General features: G+C 42.2%; 1 protein-coding gene across 1 annotated transcript; it reads left to right on the top strand.

Moving 5' to 3' along the window:
* Nucleotides 1–3040: 3040 nt before the first annotated feature.
* LOC106596984 (GTPase IMAP family member 7-like) lies at nucleotides 3041–7632 on the top strand. Its single transcript, XM_014188221.3, has 3 exons — nucleotides 3041–3157; nucleotides 5061–5147; nucleotides 5767–7632. Exons 2-3 carry the CDS (start codon nucleotides 5066–5068, stop codon nucleotides 6636–6638), a joined length of 954 nt encoding a protein of 317 aa, XP_014043696.3. The 5' UTR covers nucleotides 3041–3157; nucleotides 5061–5065; the 3' UTR covers nucleotides 6639–7632.
* The last annotated feature ends 12275 nt before the right edge of the window (nucleotides 7633–19907 follow it).

Raw genomic sequence — 19907 nt, 5'->3', positions numbered from 1 at the left:
TGATAGTTTGTTGGTGATGTGGACACCAAGGAACTTGAAACTCTCGACCCGCTCCACTACAGCCCTGTCGACGTTAATGGGGGCCTTTTCCACCTGCCTTTTCATGTAATCCATGATCAGCTCCTTCTTCTTGCTCACATTGAGGGAGAGGTTGTTGTCCTGGTACCACACTGCCAGGTCTCTGACCTCCTCCCTATTGGTTGTCTCATCGTTGTCGGTGAACAGGCCTACCACTGTTGTGTCGTCAGCAAACTTAATGATGGTGTTGGAGTCGTGTTTGGCCACGCAGTCGTGAGTGAACAGGGAGTACAGGAGGGGACACGCACCTCTGTGTTGAGGATCAGCTTGGCAGATGTGTAGTTGCCTACCCTTACCACCTCGTGGTGGCCCGTCAGGAAGTCCAGGATCCAGTTGCAGATGAAGGTGTTTAGTCCCAGGCTCCTTAGCTTAGTGATGAGCTTTGTGGGCACTATGTTGTTGAATGCTGAGCTGTAGTCAATGAACAGCATTCTCACATAGGCGTTCCTTTTTCAATGGGTGAAAGGGCAGTGTGGAGTGTGATTGAGATTGCGTCATCTGTGGATCTGTTGGGGCGGTATGCGAATAGGAGTGGGTCTAGGGTTTCCGGGATGTTGTTGATGTGAGCCATGACCAGCCTTTCAAAGCACTTCAAAGCTACCAACTTGAGTCCTAGGGGGCGGTAATCATTTAGTCAGGTTACCTTCACTTCCTTGGGCACATTTAGCTCGTCTGGTAGGCTCGCGTCACTGGGCAGCTCACAGCTAGGTTTCCCTTTGTAGTCCGTAATAGTTTTCAAGCCCTGCCACATCCAACAAGTGTCAGAGCCGGTGTAGTAGGATTCAATCTTAATCCTGTATTGACGCTTTGCCTGTTTGATGGTTCTTCTGAGGGCTTAGTGGGATTTCTTATAAGTGTCTGGATTAGTGTCCCGCTCCTTGAAAGCGGCAACTCTAGCCTTTAGCTCGATGCGGATATTGCCTGTAATCCATGGCTTCTGGTTGGGATACGTACGTACGGTCACTGTGGGGATGACGTCGTGGATGCACTAATTGATGAAGCCGTTGACTGAAGTGGTATACTCCTCAATGCCATTGAATGAATCCAGGAACATATTCCAGTCTGTAATAGCAAAACAGTCCTGTAGTGTAGCATCCGCATCATCTGACCACTTCCATACTGAGCGAGTCACCTGTACTTCCTGCTATAGTTTTTGCTTGTAAGTAGGAATCAGGAGGATAGCATTATGATCAGATTTGCCAAATGGAGGGCGAGCGAGAGCTTTGTATGCGTCTCTGTGTGTGGAGTAAAGGTGGTCTAGAGTTTATTTTTCCTCTGGTTGCACATGTGACATGCTGGTAGAAATGAGGTAAAACGGACTTAAGTTTCCCTGCATTAAAGTCCCCGGACACTAGGAGCGCCACTTTTGGATGAGCATTTTCTTGTTTGTGTATGGCCTTATACAGCTCTTTGAGTGCGGTCTTAGTGCCAACATCGGTTTGTGGTGGTAAATGGATGGCTATGAATAATATAGATGAGAATTCTCTTGGTAGATAGAGTGGTCTACAGCTTATCATGAGGTACTCTACCTCAGACGAGCAGAACCTCGAGACGTCTTTAATATTAAACATCACGCACCAGCTGTTATTGACTAATAGACACACACCCCGGCCCCTCGTCTTACCAGACGTAGCTTCTCTGTCCTGCCGATGCACAGAAAACCCAGCCAGCTCTATATTATCCGTGTCGTTGTTCAGCCACGACTCTGTGAAATATAATATATTACAGTTTTTAATGTCCCATTGGTAGGATAGTGTTAATCGTAGATCATCCATTTTATTTTTCCATCATTGCACGTTGTCCAGTAGAACGGATGGTAGTGGAGGTTTACTCACTCGCCTATGAATTCTCAGAAGGCAGCCCGACCTCCGCCCCCTTTTTCTCTGTCTTTTCTTCACGCCAATGTTGGAGATTTGGGCCTGTTCTCAGAAGGCATTATATAATTTGTGTCGGACTCGTTACATAAAAAACTTCAGTCCAGGTCGAGGTGAGTAATCTGTTCTGATGTCCAGAACCTCTTTTCGGTCATAAGAGACAGTTGCAGCAACATTATGTACAAAATAGGTAAAACATTTTTGAAACAAAAAAAAAAAGTATCAAAATAGCACAGTTGGTTAGGAGCCCGTAAAACGGCAGCCATCCCCTCCGGCGCCAGAAGTATACTATTCGAAAAAAAGGTTCCAAAAGAGTTCTTCGACTTCCCCCATAGGAAAACCCTTTTTGGTTCCAGGTAGATACCTTTTGAGTTCCATGTAGAACCCTCTGTGGAAAGGGTTCTACTGGAACAAAATAGTGTTCCCTTATGGGTACAGTCAAAGAACCATATTGGAACCCTTTTTCCTACGAGTGTGCCTCTATTTATGTGATTGTTTTGTCTTGACATGTCTAGTGATGTCATCGTTTGATTATGTCTGCATAAATGTCAACAGGTGAAAAATGTGTCAATGTGCCCTTAAGCAAGGCACTTAACCCTAATTGTTCCTGTAAGTCACTCTGGATCAGATCGTCTGCTAAATGACATAAAATGTAAAAACATAAAAAAAATATTTGAGGTTCTAGACAGCACTTTTTCCTCTATAAACTGAGCAGGACAGTTATGACTAAAACAATTACATTAGAAGACCTAGACAACTATGAGACAAAGTGGCAGTCTGTGTGTGATATCATTACATCTCCTTGTCACTCATTGTCATGGCTTGATAGTGATCAATGGAGTTGGAAAGAGAAAAACAGATCTGGAACCAGGCTAGACAAATATAAAGTTACATTTGAAAATGTTTTATTTGCTATTTTATTTTTAACCTTTTTCCCAGAAGAAGACATCTGTGTCCAACAAATTTCATTTTACCCAGAGTTGTGGCTTATCCAAGATTGAGTTGTCAGAGGAGGTTGATAATAGTGACACCCAATCAGAATTCAGCCTCTGCCTGTCCTGAGGTGAATTATTTCTCTCATTGGCTAGAAATGACTAGTTACAAGTGAAATTAAACTTAACTCTGACTATAAGGTGCAGCACATAGCTTCAGCTCTCACGGTCACAACAGGGGACAATTAACAGATACGTGCAACTACACTAAAAGTGAGTATTCAACTTAACTACCTTACTAATTAAATGTACAACAATGTATTCTAATAACTGTAGCACAATATTGAGTAAACATTTTATTTATACCAGGTTTGTTGACATTGATGCATACATAATCAAACAATGACATCACTAGACATGTCAGGACAATTCAATCAAAATAAACAAGTTTCTTGGAAAGTCAACAATCACATTCTTCTGTTTGTATTTAAACATGTGGTTTAATATTGTATAACAATGAAAGGAGAATTATGTTTTTCAATTTTACCTGAAACATTTATCTTGTTTCATTAAATAGAAACCAGAGAGTCTAGGACAAGATAGTGTAGCACAGGTCAGGGTCTATGATATTTACCTAAGAGAGTTCTCGGGTTAAGTAGCCTATACTGCAGGGATCATCAGCTAGATTCAGCCACGGTCCGATTGTTTTTTTTTGTAGGGGATGGTCGGGGGGCCGGAACATAATTACAAATCATTTGTAGACTGCAAATTGACCGCAAGAAGCCCAAACAGATATGTTTCACTTTAATTTGTGTACGATCACGTCTCTCTATTATGTGTGGGAATACTTGGGAACAGATTTCTTAAATAAAAACGTATTGGAGCTGATTTCCTCGTGTTGTTACAGTAAAAATTGGTGGGCCAAATTAAACCACCTGCTGGCCAAATTCAGCCTGTGGGCCGTGAGTTGGGTGACCCTGCTGTCTTCACTGTGGCTCAGTTGGTAGAGCATGGTGTTTGCAATGCCAGGGTTGTCGGTTTGATTCCCACGGGGGGCCAGTATGGAGAAGAAAAAAAGAAAAAAAATGCATGAAATGTATGCATTCACTACTGTAAGTTGCTCTGGGTAAGAGCGTCTGCTAAATGACTAAATTGTAAAAATATCTTATTGAAGTGGGCAAACCTTGAGTCAACACACCTTATAGCAAGTTGTTGCTCTGAGGGACTGACATGCAGGTTTCTTGGTACTGAGGGACACCTGCAGGTTTCTTGGTACTGAGGGACAGGTCATTATGCCACAGTGTACAGCAGGGATGGGCATCTCCATTCATCTGGGGCCTGTTTGGTGACTTTGAGTGCATTCCTGCCTGACTACATTGATGATGCATGACAGATATTACAACGGCTGGATAGGTATTTTACATACCAGCCAGAGGCTGTAGGAGGGATGGCTTATTGTAATGGCTGGAATAGAATACATTTAATGGTTCCTACACATCAAACACATGGAAACAACGTGTTTAACACCGTTCCAATGATTCCATTTCAGCCGTTACAATTAGCCCATTCTCCTATATCTTCTCCCACCAGCCTCCACAGATATCAAATATCCACATCATATGCTATAGCGATCTGGTGCCCGACAGCACAGTTGATGATGTGGCATGCAACCATAGGTTGATGCAATGAACCTCCTGTGCAGGGAAACACGATCATACTTTAGCCCCAGCTAACACACCTGGCTCCAATAATCAACTAATGATGGTCTTCAGGTTAGAATGTCATTAGTTGAATCAGGTGTTTTAGATGTAGGGCTGGGGGAAAAGTGTGACACCAATCAGGCCCCAGAGAACTGGAGTTGCCATCCCATGTGCACAGGAACTGGTCCATCTGGTCCTAACACGTAGCAGAATGTCAACTGTAGAATGATACACGTTTAGAACGTAATTTGACACCCCCTATATGAGTACATTATGTTTACCTGATGCTGGTTATGTTGTTAGGGAATGTACTTTGTTTTACGACAGTTACACCACATAGCATTACTCTTCTTTTAGTTCATATTGTTTTAAAGTGAAATAGCTGAGAAGAAATTCCAATTTAGTTTATGTGGGCTTAGTTTTTTTGTAATGAGGTCATCGTCTGTTTCTGATTGTTTTTGATTGGCCGACTGTAGCAGCGATGGAACGAGGACGAGGAGGGACTCGGAAGATTCTGTTCCTGTTGACACTCTGTCTGCAAGACTTCACTGGTCAATGCCAAGGTATACACACACACCCGCGTACACACATGCATGCACGTACACACACCAGGGCCATGCACAGACCTTTCAGGGGCAGGTGCTCAACAAAAAAAATGCCTCTGTAGTGTACATTTTTATCATAGGCCTATTTATTTCTGCAACAACACACTCAGTTCAGTGCCTCCTAAAGACATGATTGATATGGGGAAAAGAAGGCGGGCTATCAGCTGATCATTGATGTTGGTGATTGATGTTAATCTGCTGGTTAGCTTTATTTATTTTACTGATTGTAATTTACCTTTGTCTGATAGGGGCATACAGAAGAAGAAAAGACAATCAGACTGAAGTCTTTTCTTTCTCTCTCTCTCTCTCTCTGCTCCTATCAGTAAATCAGACTGAAGTATTTTCTTCCTCTATCTGCTGCTCCTATCAGCCAATCAGACTGAATACAGATGATGATGTAGGCTAAATCAAGTGTTGAATAAATGTTAAGGTCTCTCAAGCTGAGTGTCTCTTTACAGGTCAGACTGGGAAACAGGCACAACCAGCGGACGGGGTGGGGGGTGGTGAACTTGACAACTTGCGAGCAGTGGGTTCTGAACAACAATGGCAGAAACGTTTATCTTCTCTGTTTTCACAGATTCAGGGCAGCCCTCTGAACTAAGGATTGTTCTGGTAGGGAAGACTGGATCAGGGAAGAGTGCAACAGGAAACACCATCCTGGGGAGAAAGTCGTTTAAAGAAGCCTTCTCCCCTGAGTCTGTCACTGATCACAGTGAGAAACAGAGTGGAGTGGTGGAGGGCAGGAAGACTGATGTCATCGACACCCCGGGGCTCTATGACACAACCATGTCTCAAGAAGAGATGAAAAGTGAGATAGAAAAGGCCATCTATATGTCAGTCCCAGGACCCCACGCCTTCCTGCTGGTGATCAGACTGGGGAGGTTCACAGAGGAGGAGAGGAACACTGTGAAGTGGATCCAGGAGAACTTTGGAGAAGAAGCCTCAATGTACACCATCATTCTGTTCACTGGTGGAGACCAGCTGGAGGACAAATCAATGGTGGACTTTCTAAGTGAGAGTGAGGAGATTATGCAACTCGTCAAGGTCTTTAAGGGCAGAAATCATGTCTTCAATAATAAAAAGAAGAATGACAACAATCAGGTCACAGAGCTGCTGAAGAAGATAGATGAGATGGTGATGAAGAATGGAGGACAACACTACACCAATGACATGTACAAGGCGGCCCAGAGGAAGATCAAAGAAGAGGAGGAGAGGAAGGAACAGGAGAAGAAGGACAAAGAGGAGGCCGAGAAGAAGAAACAGGAGGAGGAGACCAGAAAACGGGTAGAGAAAGCGAGACAGGATGAGAGGAAGAGACAAAAGGGCATGTTGAGAAAAGCTGTGGGATTGTTAGCAACTTTTGTCACAGCGGTGTTAGCAGGACCCGCAGCAATTCCAGTTGGAGCTGCTTTACTTGCAAATGAAGTAGCTGAACATTTAGACGATTGAGGAAGAGGTAGCAGTGTGAAGTGCCACTATCTTCCTCATTTTAATGTCAAGTAGTAGCAGTTGATTAATACTGTACAATGACAACCATCAGGGGTTGTTCAACACTTTCTAACATGATTAGTTATATAACATGTTTATTATTCAGAGCATCAGGGATAATAACATAGGAGGCTGTTCAGAAAAATGTGTACTCCCTCTATCCTCCCTCCCTGGTCTGTGTACTCCCTCTATCCTCCCTCCCTGGTCTGTGTACTCCCTCTATCCTCCCTCCCTGGTCTGTGTACTCCCTCTATCCTCCCTCCCTGGTCTGTGAACTCCCTCTATCCTCCCTCCCCGGTCTGTGTACTCCCTTTATCCTCCCTCCCTGGTCTGTGTACTCCCTCTATCCTCCCTCCCTGGTCTGTGTACTCCCTCTATCCTCCCTCCCTGGTCTGTGTCCTCCCTCCCTGGTCTGTGTCCTCCCTCCCTGGTCTGTGTTCTCCCTCCCTGGTCTGTGTACTTCCCCTACCCTTTCTCCCTGGTCTGTGTACCTCCCCTACCCTTTCTCCCTGGTCTGTGTACTCCCTCTATCCTCCCTCCCTGGTCTATGTTCTCCCTTTACCCTCCCTGGCTCAGCACTAAGTAGAACAATTATTACTTCAGCAATTACAATAAAATAACTTCTATATTATATAATTGCATTTTTGTATGTGTTTAATCCGGTTCATACCATGACATCGTTGAATACTCATTTCTGATTGGCTTGACGGGCATTCTAGAGCATCCATTATTTCCTGATATATAAGTTAGAACTGTATATAACACACTGTATATTTGTAATGTAGAACTCAATAGCTATAGTTCATTCTTACATGTTCTACATTTGGCATTGTTGAATTCAATTTTCATAATAGAAAGCTATGACTGATGTTTTGGTTAGATAAACTAGCGAGTCTGTTTGTTTGGTTACCAAGGCAACTACAGTAGCTAGCTAATAAACTTGCTAGCAACTTCAGTGGATGTTGAACACATTTCTTCCTACAAATGAACACATTTCCAGCTGCAAATATGCTAAATTGTAGCCATAGTATAAAAGGGATAATCATCTCTGGGCTCTCTATGCGTTTTCTGAAAATAATGCAACTCTGTGGAAGGTTAAGTTTCACTACGCTAGCACGTCGTAGAGCCCCGAGTTGATTACCATGGCTATCTGAAAATGTCTGAGCTGTTTATAAATTGACAGATTATCCATTATTCGTATATTTTTTGTTTCATGCTTGTGCTGTATAATGTTTTGTGATTTGTCAATCTTTGATGAACATTTGATGGACAACCTTTGAGGACATTTGTGACCGGTTTCAGGAAACTAGGTGTATGTCGTGGGTCACTACTTCACAGGAGGGCCGTTGGAACCTAAACATTTATATTTTTATCAAAATGCGTTTTTTGGCAAAAATGCCTTCTGAAACATGTGAACTTTCATGTGCCTTAATAACAAACTTGTATGCCATCTGTAAGTACGAATACAATTGTTAAATTACGAGCCTAGTTGGTTTAGCCAAAGAAAAAGTTGGCAGCCTTCCCGCTAGCCATGATTGGCTGAGATAATGAGTGGGCTGGACATTCCGAGAGCTAAGTTTGGATTGGTCTGCCATTTAGCATGCTTCTGTCTATTTGAGCTGTTCAGTATGTCTAGGTAATCCTGTCTAACACATTTAAAAAACAAATGTATTGTGTATTAAAACTGCATTAGTGTTGCTCTCCACTTTCTGGAGGACTGAGTTTTGAAATCAGTGGAATTAGAGTATTTTTTCCAAAAATATTTATTTTACCTTTATTTAACTAGGCAAGTCAGTAAAGAACAAATTCTTATTTTCAATGATGGCCTAGGAACAGTGGGTTAACTGCCTTGTTCAGTGGAAGACTGACAGATTTGTACTTTGTCAGCTCGGGGATTCAAACTTGCAACCTTTCGGTTACTAGTCCAACGCTCTAACCACTGGGCTACCCTGCCATATGATAGCTAAGGAGATGGGGAAAACACCTGTCGCCGGATTAAATCTTCAAACTAAGGGCAAGCATGGCATCCGACAGGAGACGCGTCCAACCATGAATGATGTATACGTGTAAAATAGTCTAGCTGGCTACATTTTCAGATATTACACATTTCTAATTTTGACAGAAAGAGCCATTTACTAGCTAACATTGAACCTGGTTGGTTAGCTACCTTCAGATTCTTGTAAGGTAGTAACGTCATGAGTTGTGATTATGGTTCATTGTTTACATTGTTAGCTAGCTAATGTTAGCTGGCTAGCTCGCTAGCTAACGTTACGTGTATGATCTTATTATTCATATCTCAGAGCTATTTGCTTGGCTAGCTATAGCCTAATGTTAGCTAGCTAACATTGAACCTGGTTGGTTAGCTACCTGCAGATTCATGCAGGGTAGTAACATCATGAGTTGGGATTATGGTTCATTATTTATCTACAAATAAAAATAAAATATGACACGAGGAAACAATCAAAAGTTACATAAAAGCTTTATAAATACAATAACATTTTAAATCCTTAATGGAGATGTCAACTCTAGCAGTATTGTACTGTGTGATAGCTGGCACTCTAGGCTCAACGCTTTTTTATCTTAACAAAAGACTCCACTATGCAAGTAAACATTTCGGGTGCATTTGTAAATTCAGTCTGACAATCTACTCCGATTTCAGAGCACTCTCGTCTCAGTGTGCCAGAGAGAGCAAAATAACTTATGAATTTACGAACGCTCAACACCAATTAAATATGGCCGTTGTCAGTAAACGTCGTCAAATAAGCGAAATTAAATTTTTGCCAGCAGCACAGTTACAGTCACCAACACTCTCGATAAAATGAAAACAACCTAACCAGCTCTGCTAGGGTGAGTAAAATGGTCAGAGTGGGGTGTTCTCTCATTATGTGTCTGGAAGTAGCTAGCCAATGTTAGCCAGTTAGCTTGGGTGCTTGACTGCAGTTGTGAGGTCAGAATGTTCGGATCAACCCTACTCATCGCCCAGAGAGTCCGGTGTGCGCTCTGAACTAGAAACACTGAATTTATGAATGTACAATCTGACAGCACAGTTGCAGTCACCACAGCTCAGAGCTTTAACAATGCTCCTATGAAAGGTTCTAACAATGAACATAGCTTTTTGGGAAACCGGGCCCTGGTCTCTTTGACACAACGCTCGCTGAAAAGGCAATGAAGAGTGAGATGGATGTATAGACAAGCCAGGACATGTTGCTGCTGGTGATCAGACTGACAAGGTTCACAGATGAGGAGAGGAACACTGTGAAGTGGATCCAGGAGAACTTTGGAGAAGAAGTCTAGAGTCTAGAATTTCTCTTAATTTCTCACAATTACAAAAGAAAATGTGAAGCAAAACCAATGGCTTGCATTGTAATTTTTACTTTTCATGTTTGGTTTACAGATTCAGGGCAGCCTTCAAAATATACTATTATATTATTCACTGGTGAAGATCAGTTAAATTGTAATTAGTCGAAGTTTGTGGGAGAAAGCGATGAGCTTCAGGATCTTATAAACATCTATGGATTTAGAAATCACTCTCACAACAACCAGACAAAAGATTGCTCTCAGGTCACAGAGCTGCTGAGGAAGATAGAGGAGATGGTGGAGGGGAATGGAGGAGAGTACTACACCAGTGAGATGATAGAGCAGATGGTGGAGGAGAATGGAGGACAGTACTACACCAGTGAGATGATAGAGGAGATGGTGGAGGGGAATGGAGGACAGTACTATACCAGTGAGATGATAGAGGAGATGGTGGAGGGGAATGGAGGACATTACTACACCAGTGAGATGATAGAGAAGATGGTGGATGGGAATGGAGGAGAGTACTACACCAGTGAGATGACAGAGGAGATGGTGGAGGGGAATTGAGGACAGTACTACACCAGTGAGATGATAGAGGAGATGGTGGAGGGGAATGGAGGACAGTACTATACCAGTGAGATGATAGAGGAGATGGTGGAGGGGAATGGAGGACAGTACTACACCAGTGAGATGATAGAGAAGATGGTGGATGGGAATGGAAGAGAGTACTACACCAGTGAGATGACAGAGGAGATGGTGGAGGGGAATGGAGGACAGTACTATACCAGTGAGATGATAGAGGAGATGGTGGATGGGAATGGAGGACAGTACTACACCAGTGAGATGATAGAGAAGATGGTGGATGGGAATGGAGGAGAGTACTACACCAGTGAGATGACAGAGGAGATGGTGGAGGGGAATGGAGGACAGTACTACACCAGTGAGATGATAGAGCAGATGGTGGAGGAGAATGGAGGACAGTACTACACCAGTGAGATGATAGAGGAGATGGTGGAGGGGAATGGAGGACAGTACTATACCAGTGAGATGATAGAGGAGATGGTGGAGGGGAATGGAGGACAGTACTATACCAGTGAGATGATAGAGGAGATGGTGGAGGGGAAGGGAGGACAGTACTACACCAGTGAGATGACAGAGGAGATGGTGGAGGGGAATGGAGGACAGTACTACACCAGTGAGATGATAGAGGAGATGGTGGAGGGGAATGGAGGACAGTACTACACCAGTGACATGTATCAGGAAGCTCTGAGAGCCCAAGAACAGACAGACAGTTGGCGAAAGATTGAAAGTTAGGGAAAGCCGTAGCAAAGGTAGGAACTTGTTTTTTAATCGCTGGAACAGCAGAGCTTGTGTCACCAATTGAGTTGCCGACAACATCAGTAGCAATATAATTAGGTTAGGAAGCAGGACGCATTTCACTGATTTAAACCACGGCCAATGACTTGTGATAGGGAGGGGAAAGCATCTAAAGATTCATATTCGGATGAAGAATCAACATTTTTTGAAAATATCTACAAACAGTAGTGTAAACTTCTCTGTCACTTGTTTAGGTCAGACTGTCTTTTGTTTTTACACAAAATTATTTCTGAAGGAAAACCATTTATGAAAATATATGTAAACTATTGTGAGGAGTTTATAATAAATATTTTATAACAACTGAACTCATCATTGTCCTTTGGCTCTTTGTCCTGATTTGGTCAGATGGGTCCCTCTAGTGGTGACCTTGAACACAACACTCTCTGGTTTGATGGGTCCCTCTAGTGGTGACCTTGAACACAACACTCTCTGGTCTTATGGGTCCCTCTAGTGGTGACCTTGAACACAACACTAAATAAGAAGGCCAGTGTTTCTTAACCTTTTTCGTTTACTGTACCACCAAGTACATTTTGCTCTGCCCGGATTAATCCTGAAGAACCCCCTCATGCGATTTTACCAGTAAGCCTATTGTCTCATGAGTCTTCTCAAGTACCCTCTTTGGAAAGGCCAAGTACCCCCAGGGGTCCTACCAGCCCTGATTGATATATACAAATATTTTTACACTACTGATAATATCAAAGGCTGAACTGAAATCTAATAGTACAGCTCCCACAGTCATGTTATAATTCATTTCTTTCAACCAATCATCAGTCATTTGTGTCAGTGCAGTACATGTTGAGTGCCCTTCTCTATAAGCATGCTGAAAGCCTGTTGTGAATTTGTTTACACAGAAATAGCATTTGGTCAAACACATTTTTTTCCAACTGTTTGCTCAGAGCTGGGAGCAAGGTCTGCTGTTAGAACCAGAAAATGCTTTTCTTTTACAATTTTTTTATGCAGGAATATGATGGCTCACTGTTCATTGGTGGTATTTCCTGCCTAAGTTTGCCATCTTTGAAGTAATCATGAAAATAATTGGCAACATCAAATGGTTTTGTGATGAATAAGCCATGATTCGATGAAAGATGGAGTTGAATTTGTCTTTCACTACTGATAAAAAGCTCCACTATTATTCATAACATCCCCATCACTACTGAAAACAGCCCCCATCACTACTCATAACAGGATCTATCACTACTGATATCATTCTCCATCGCTACTGATAACAGCCCCCATCACTACTGGTAACAGCACCTGTCACTACTGGTCCCCCATCACTACTGATAAAAGGCTCCATCACTATTGATAACAGGCTCCATCACTACTGATAACAGTCCCCATCACTACTGATAACAGGCCCCATCACTGCTGATAACAAGCTCCATCACTGCTGATAACTTCTCTGCGAGTAAGGCTAGTTTCCTGAATTGCCTGTTAAACTGTAAACTGCCTGTTACTCAGGCCCAGAAGCTAGGATATGCATATAATTGGTCGAATTGGATAGAAATCACTCTGAAGTTTCTAAAACTGTTAAAATAATGTCTGTGAGTATAACATAACTGATATAGCAGGCAAAAACCCGAGGAAAATCGATCCGGAATTATTTTTTTTGAGCTCTGAATGACTTCCAATGCAATGCTATTGAAAGATCTAATTTCCACCTCCCAGATTGCAGTTCCTATGGCTTCCAGTAGATGTCAACAGTCTTTATACAAGGTTTTAGGCTTGTTTTTTTGTCAAATGAAGAAGTATTTGTAGTCTTTCCAAGTTGAGCACCAGGGCAAAAGTAGTCTTTTTGCGCGGGTGAAAGTGGGTGCGCTCTTCGTTCTTTTCCTTTGCTATTGAACATAGTAAACTCCGTCTGAAATATTATCGTTTATTTAGATATTACACAACCTGAGGATTAATAAAAAACATCGTTTGACTCGTTTGGACGAACTTTGCTGGGAACTTTTTGGAACCCTTTGTATGCATGTTGAAGGACTGGATCATTCAATTCAATGGCGCCAACTGAACAGCGTTTTTGGGATATAAAGAAGGACTTTATTGAACAAAACGACCATTCATCGTGTAGCTGGGACCCTTGGGATTGAAAAGATCTTCAAAAGTAAGTGATTTATTTTATTGCTATTTGTTATTTTGTGACGCCTGCACTGGTTTGGAAAATATGCTTATGTGAGGCGCTGTCCTCAGACAATCGAATGCTTTTGCCGTAAAGCGTTTTTGAAATCTGACAACGCAGTTCGATTACCAAGATTCTCAGCTGAAGAATCATGTATGACACTTGTATTATCATGAATGTTTAATATTACGATTTTGTATTTTGAATTTGGCGCGCTCCGATTTCACCGGATGTTGTCGAATTTGATCCCGCTAGCGCATCACGAATGATAACAATCTCCATCACTACTGATAACAGGCTCCAACACTACTGATAACAGGCCCTATCACTATTAATAACAGGCTCCATCACTACTGATAACAAGCTCAATCAATACTGATAACAAGCTCCATCACTAATGATAAGAGGCCCCATCACTATTCATAACATACCTCATCACGACTGATAACAAGCTCCATCACTACTGATAACAGTTCCCATCACTACTGATAAAAGCTCCACCACTACTTATAACAAGCTCAATCAATACTGATAACATGCTCCATCACTGCTGATAACAGGCCCATCACTACCTATACCAGGCCCCATCACTACTGATAACAAGCTCCATCACTACTGATAACAGGTTCCATCACTACTGATAACAGGCCCCATCACTAATGATAACTGGTCACATAACTACTGATAACAATCTCCATCACTACTGATAACAGTCCCCATCACTACTGATAACAGGCCCATCACTACTGATAACAGGCCTCATCACAACTGATAACAGGTCCCATCACTACTGATAACAGGCCCCATCACTACTGATAACAGTCCCCATCACTAATGGTAACAGGCCCCATCACTACTGATTACAGGCTCCATCACTACTGGTAACAGGCCCCATCACTACTGATTACAAGCTCCATCACTGCTGATAACAGGCCCCATCACTAATGATAACAGGCCCCATCACTACTGATAACAGGCTCCATCACTGCTGATAACAGTTCCCATCACTACTGATATCCCCATCACTAATGATAACAGGCCCATCACTAATTATAACAGGCCCCATCACTACTGATAACAAGCTCCATCACTACTGATAACAGGCCCCATCACTACTGATAACAAGCACCATCATTACTGATAACAGGTCCCATCACTGATGATAACAGTCCCCATCACTACTGATGTAGATTGATGACTCCTGACACGTAAGTACGGTTTAGTATTTAATTGTAACTTAGAATAACATTCGCTAATGCACCTGGCTTAAGCTACCTGAAGCTTTCTTAATCGCGGTTATATGGGCAGACATAGAAAATGGCTACGGATAGCGGAAAGCAAACCCCCGTCGAGTCAATACTGCCATCTATTGGTAAACATAAATATACCAGGTTACTACATTCCCCCCCTTTAAAGCTAATAACCCAACATAATTCCTTTTTGAGCTATGCTATTTTCATATATTATTTTTTTTAAACATGATCTCCTTTAGGATGTGAAAAAGCCTGGCGGACGTCTCTCTCTAATAGAGCGTCTCAGAGGTGGTGTAGCTGGTGCCACCAGATCTTCACCCCTTGATGGTGAAACGAAGTCCTTTTGTGGAGACTTCACAGGAGGAGGTAGTCCCGGACTGGTGGTCTCAGAAAGTTGTGCATTGTTGGTCTCAGGTGGTTTGTCCAACTGCAACTCTGGGGAACGTTCCAATGTCCTGTCCTGCTCGTTTAAGCATTGATCCAGATCCCCGGATGGAACTGGAATTCTAGCTCCCATCTGATCCACGTGTCTCCTTAGTCTTTGTCCACTTCCGATGATCACAGTATAGGATACTGGTCTTGAGCAATCCTCAATGGTAGCTGGAATCCATTTAGGACCAAACCCATAGTTTCTTGTATAGACATCATCTCCAGGTGAGAAACTTCTGAGTTTGGCTTGGTTGTCATGATTCCATTTTTGATTCCATTGCCTTTGTTGTATTTTCACTTTCAGGTCTGGTCTGATGAGATCCAAGGTTGATCTTAACCTCCTTGACATCAACATTTCTGCAGGTGACAACCCAGTTGTAGCTTGAGGAGTAATCCTGTAGCTAAACAAGAATCTTGACACCTTTGATTCAATGCTGGGCCCTTGCATCTTCCTCATCCCCTCCTTCAAGGTCTGAACCGCACGTTCTGCTAATCCGTTTGAAGATGGGTGAAAAGGGGCCGACGTTACATGCTGAATTCCATTTTGTTTCATGAAACTTGTGAATTCAGTGCTTGTAAAACAAGTAGCATTGTCACTTACCAACATTTGAGGCAATCCCATAACACTGAAGCTTTGTCTCAACTTCTTAATTGTAGCGTATGATGTGGACGTGTTCATGGGGTAAACATCCATCCACTTTGAATTAGAATCAATCAGAACAAGGAAAATATTTCCTAGGAAAGGTCCAGCGTAGTCCACATGTAGTCGTGTCCATGGTTTTTCTGGCCATTCCCATGGATGTAATGGCGTGGTGGGGGGTGACTTCCTGTTACTCTGACAATCTGCTCACCGGCTAACCTCATTTTCCACATCGTGGTCCATCTTTGGCCACCAGATGTATGACCTCGCTAGGTCTTTCATTCTCGACATACCTGGATGCAACTGATGCACCAACGTCAGGGCGTCAGGTAGCCTAGTGGTTAGAGTGTTGGACTAATAAGCAAAAGGTTGTAAAATCGAGTCCCCTAGCTGACAAGGTAAAATCTGTTGTTCTGCCACTGAACAAGGCAGTTAATCCACTGTTCCTAGGCCATCATTGAAATAAGATTTTTTTCTTAACCTCTCTTGGGCAGGTGGGACGCTAGCGTCCCACCCACGGTTCATACTATTCAACAGCCAGTGAAAAATCAGAGCGCCACATTCAAAACCACAAAATGTCATAATTCAAAGTTCTCAAACAAAGGACTATTTTACACCATTTTAAAGGTACACGTCTCCTTAACCTCTTACATCTAGACGTTCCGCTAGCGGAACACCTGCTCCAATATCCAATGATGGGCGTGGCGCGAAATACAAACTCCTCTAAAATCCGAAAACTTCCATTTTTCAAACATATGACTATTTTACAGCATTTTAAAGACAAGGCTCTCGTTAATCTAACCACACTGTCCAATTTCAAAAAGGCTTTACAGCGAAAGCAAAACATTAGATTATGTCAGCAGAGTACCAAGCCAGAAATAATCAGACACCCATTTTTCAAGCTAGCATATAATGTCACAAAAAACAAAACCACAGCTAAATGCAGCACTAACCTTGATGATCTTCATCAGATGACAACCCTAGGACATTATGTTATACAATGCATGAATGTTTTGTTCAATCAAGTTCATATTTATATCAAAAAACTGCTTTTTTACATTAGCATGTGACGTTCAGAACTAGCATACCCCCCGCAAACATCCGGTGAATTTACTAAATTACTCACGATAAACGTTCACAAAAAACATAACAATTATTTTAAGAATTATAGATACAGAACTCCTCTATGCACTCGATATGTCCGATTTTAAAATAGCTTTTCGGTGAAAGCACATTTTGCAATATTCTCAGTAGATAGCCCAGCCATCACGGCTAGCCATTTAGACACCGACCAAGTTTAGCCCTGACCAAACTCCGATTTACTATTACAAAAGTTTGATTACCTTTGTTGTCTTCGTCAGAATGCACTGCCAGGACTGCTACTTCAATAACAAATGTTGGTTTGGTCCAAAATAATCCATTGTTATATCCAAATAGCGGTGTTTTGTTCGTGCGTTCAAGACACTATCCGAAGTGTAAATAAGGGTCACGAGCATGGCGCAATTCGTGACAAAAGATTTCTAAATATTCCATTAACGTACTTCGAAGCATGTCAACCGTTGTTTAAAATCAATTTTTATGCCATTTTTCTCGTAAAAAAGCGATAATATTCCGACCGGGAATCTGCGTTCAGGTAAACAGACGAAAGAAAACAAAGCATTCTGTCGACGCGGGCACGAGCCTGAGTCTCACAGTACTGTAACCAGCCACTACCCAAACGCGCTACTTTTTTTCAACCAGAGCCTGCAAAGCCACGATTCAGCTTTTTGCCGCCTTCTGAGAGCCCATGGGAGCAGTAGGAAGTGTCACGTAACAGCAGAGATCCTCTGTAATGGATAGAGATAATCAAGAAGGGCAAGAAATTGTCAGACAGGCCACTTCCTGCATGGAATCTTCTCAGGTTTTGGCCTGCCAAATGAGTTCTGTTATACTCACAGAAACCATTCAAACAGTTTTAGAAACTTTGGAGTGTTTTCTATCCAAAGCTAATAATTATATGCATATTCTAGTTTCTGGGCAGGAGTAATAATCAGATTAAATCGGGTACGTTTTTTATCCGGCTGTGAAAATACTGCCCCCTAGCCATAACAGGTTAATGTAACCACATTGTCCGATTTCAAAAAGGCTTTATGGCGAAAGCATAAAGTTAGATTATGTTAGGACAGTTCCAACACAAGAAAAAGCACACATGTTTTGTTCGATAAAGTTCATATTTATATCCAAAAACAGCATTTTACATTGGCGCGTGACGTTCATAAAATATTTTGCCTCCAATACTGCCGGTGAATCAGCACAACAATTGAATCCTACAGACGAAGAACCGTATATGTGACATTTTTCTATAGTGAACCGGTTTCACAAGCTTTCCACGCACTAATTAACAATCATTTTAACTTTAAAGATAGGCTCTCGTGGAATAACCGTTTATGTGCACCACTCAGAATGGATGGACAAGCGCACAACTTTTCTGTTGCTGATGAAAATCGCCGAAATGTGGGAAAGAAACGTAAAACAAAACTAAAAGAATGGAAAGACAGGCAAAGGAAGATCTTACGGAATGCGGGAAAACCCTATACAAATCTTAAGGATCAAGAAAAAACTGTGAAAAGCTGTCCAAAAGAGGTATGTGGAAGAACCGTATATCAAACAATCAAGCTAGCTAGCTATAGAGTACAGTAACTAACATGTATGTTCTGTGTTGTCTAATTTGTAACTATAGAGAAAACATATTAGCTTAAGTTCGTTGGCTACTAATTTATACATTATCGTTACAAATGTTATTACTTGATTATAGAGGAAACATAGCTAGCTACTTTTTCTCCATCCACCGGATGATTCGACATGGCTACAGTAGCTAGCTAGTTATATGTAACGTTACACTGTATCCTGCAGGGAAGAGTGTGTTCCACGACGTGCAGAAAGGATTGTGGAAAGTTGACTGATGAGCGCAAGCTGCATCTGTTCAACAGTTTCTACACTGTCCCATACGAGAAACAACAAGCGTTGATTCTCTCCGGCTTAGAACAGGTTAGAAATAGGACAAAACTCCTATTATAATAGCTATATTGAACACTTGCATAGTTTAACTTTCACAGTAATGATACGTACATTAACGTTAACTCTAAAAGTGCAGTGTTACACAATGGTGCAATACAAACTCATTCTGTGTATAGGTTGGGAGTGTGTGAAAGATGGGGGTCCTGATCAAGCAATAGCCTGAATGTGCTACAGTATATGCTTTACTATCAATACATGTATATGTTCTACAAAGAGAAGAATACCACATCATCTGCAAAACTCTGGGTTTATAGGGACATTTTCAAACAGCAGAGTCTCAATTTCGGCCAACCCAGGAGTGACACCTGTGGCAAATGTGACGCATTCTTCACTAAGATGTCAGCAGAAACATCTGAAGAGGAGAAGAGGAAGATTGCAGTTGAAAGTGAGTTGCACCATCGAAAAGCCGAAAAGGCCTACACACAGCTTCAAAGTGACACTGAGTGGGCTAAAGCCAATGCTGACTACCATGTCATTTCTGTGGATCTACAGGGGGTGATGTACACCCCTAATCTGACCCACTCCAATGTCTACTACCAGCGGTAGCTGTCAAATTTTAACCTTTGCATCCAGGAACTTGGAAAAGAAGATCCTGCATACATGTGTGTTTGGCATGAGGGGATTGCACACCGAGGGTCCATTGAGGTAGCAAGCTGCATATTGAAGTGGGTGAAGCCAAAATTCACGCCACTCACCAAACCAGAGGTGCGCAAGTTGATCATCTTCAGTGACAGATGCAGTGGGCAGAATAACAACTGGCGGATGCTCAATCTGATGTCGATGCTCGTCTCTATGGGTTACTTTACCCAAGTTGAGCAGAAGTTCATGGTCTCTGGTCATTCTTTTCTTCCTTGTGATCGATCTTTTGCCACCATCGAGAAGAGGTGCAAGGAGTCAGTCCTTCATACACCTGATGATGTTTCAAAGATGATACTTGAAGCACAACCAGCAAAACCATTCAAGGTGATGAGGATGCAATGTGAAGTCTTCAGGCACCTTCCAGATTCTGTCCTCAAGCGACCAGCTGGACTACAGATCACCTCAGTGAGGTGGTT

This window comes from Salmo salar, chromosome 02 (assembly GCF_965601325.2).
Source record: "Salmo salar chromosome 02, fSalSal1, whole genome shotgun sequence".
Lineage (NCBI taxonomy): Eukaryota > Metazoa > Chordata > Actinopteri > Salmoniformes > Salmonidae > Salmo > Salmo salar.
The sequence above is the reverse complement of the archived record's forward strand: the minus strand, read 5'-3'. Positions and strand labels throughout refer to the sequence as shown.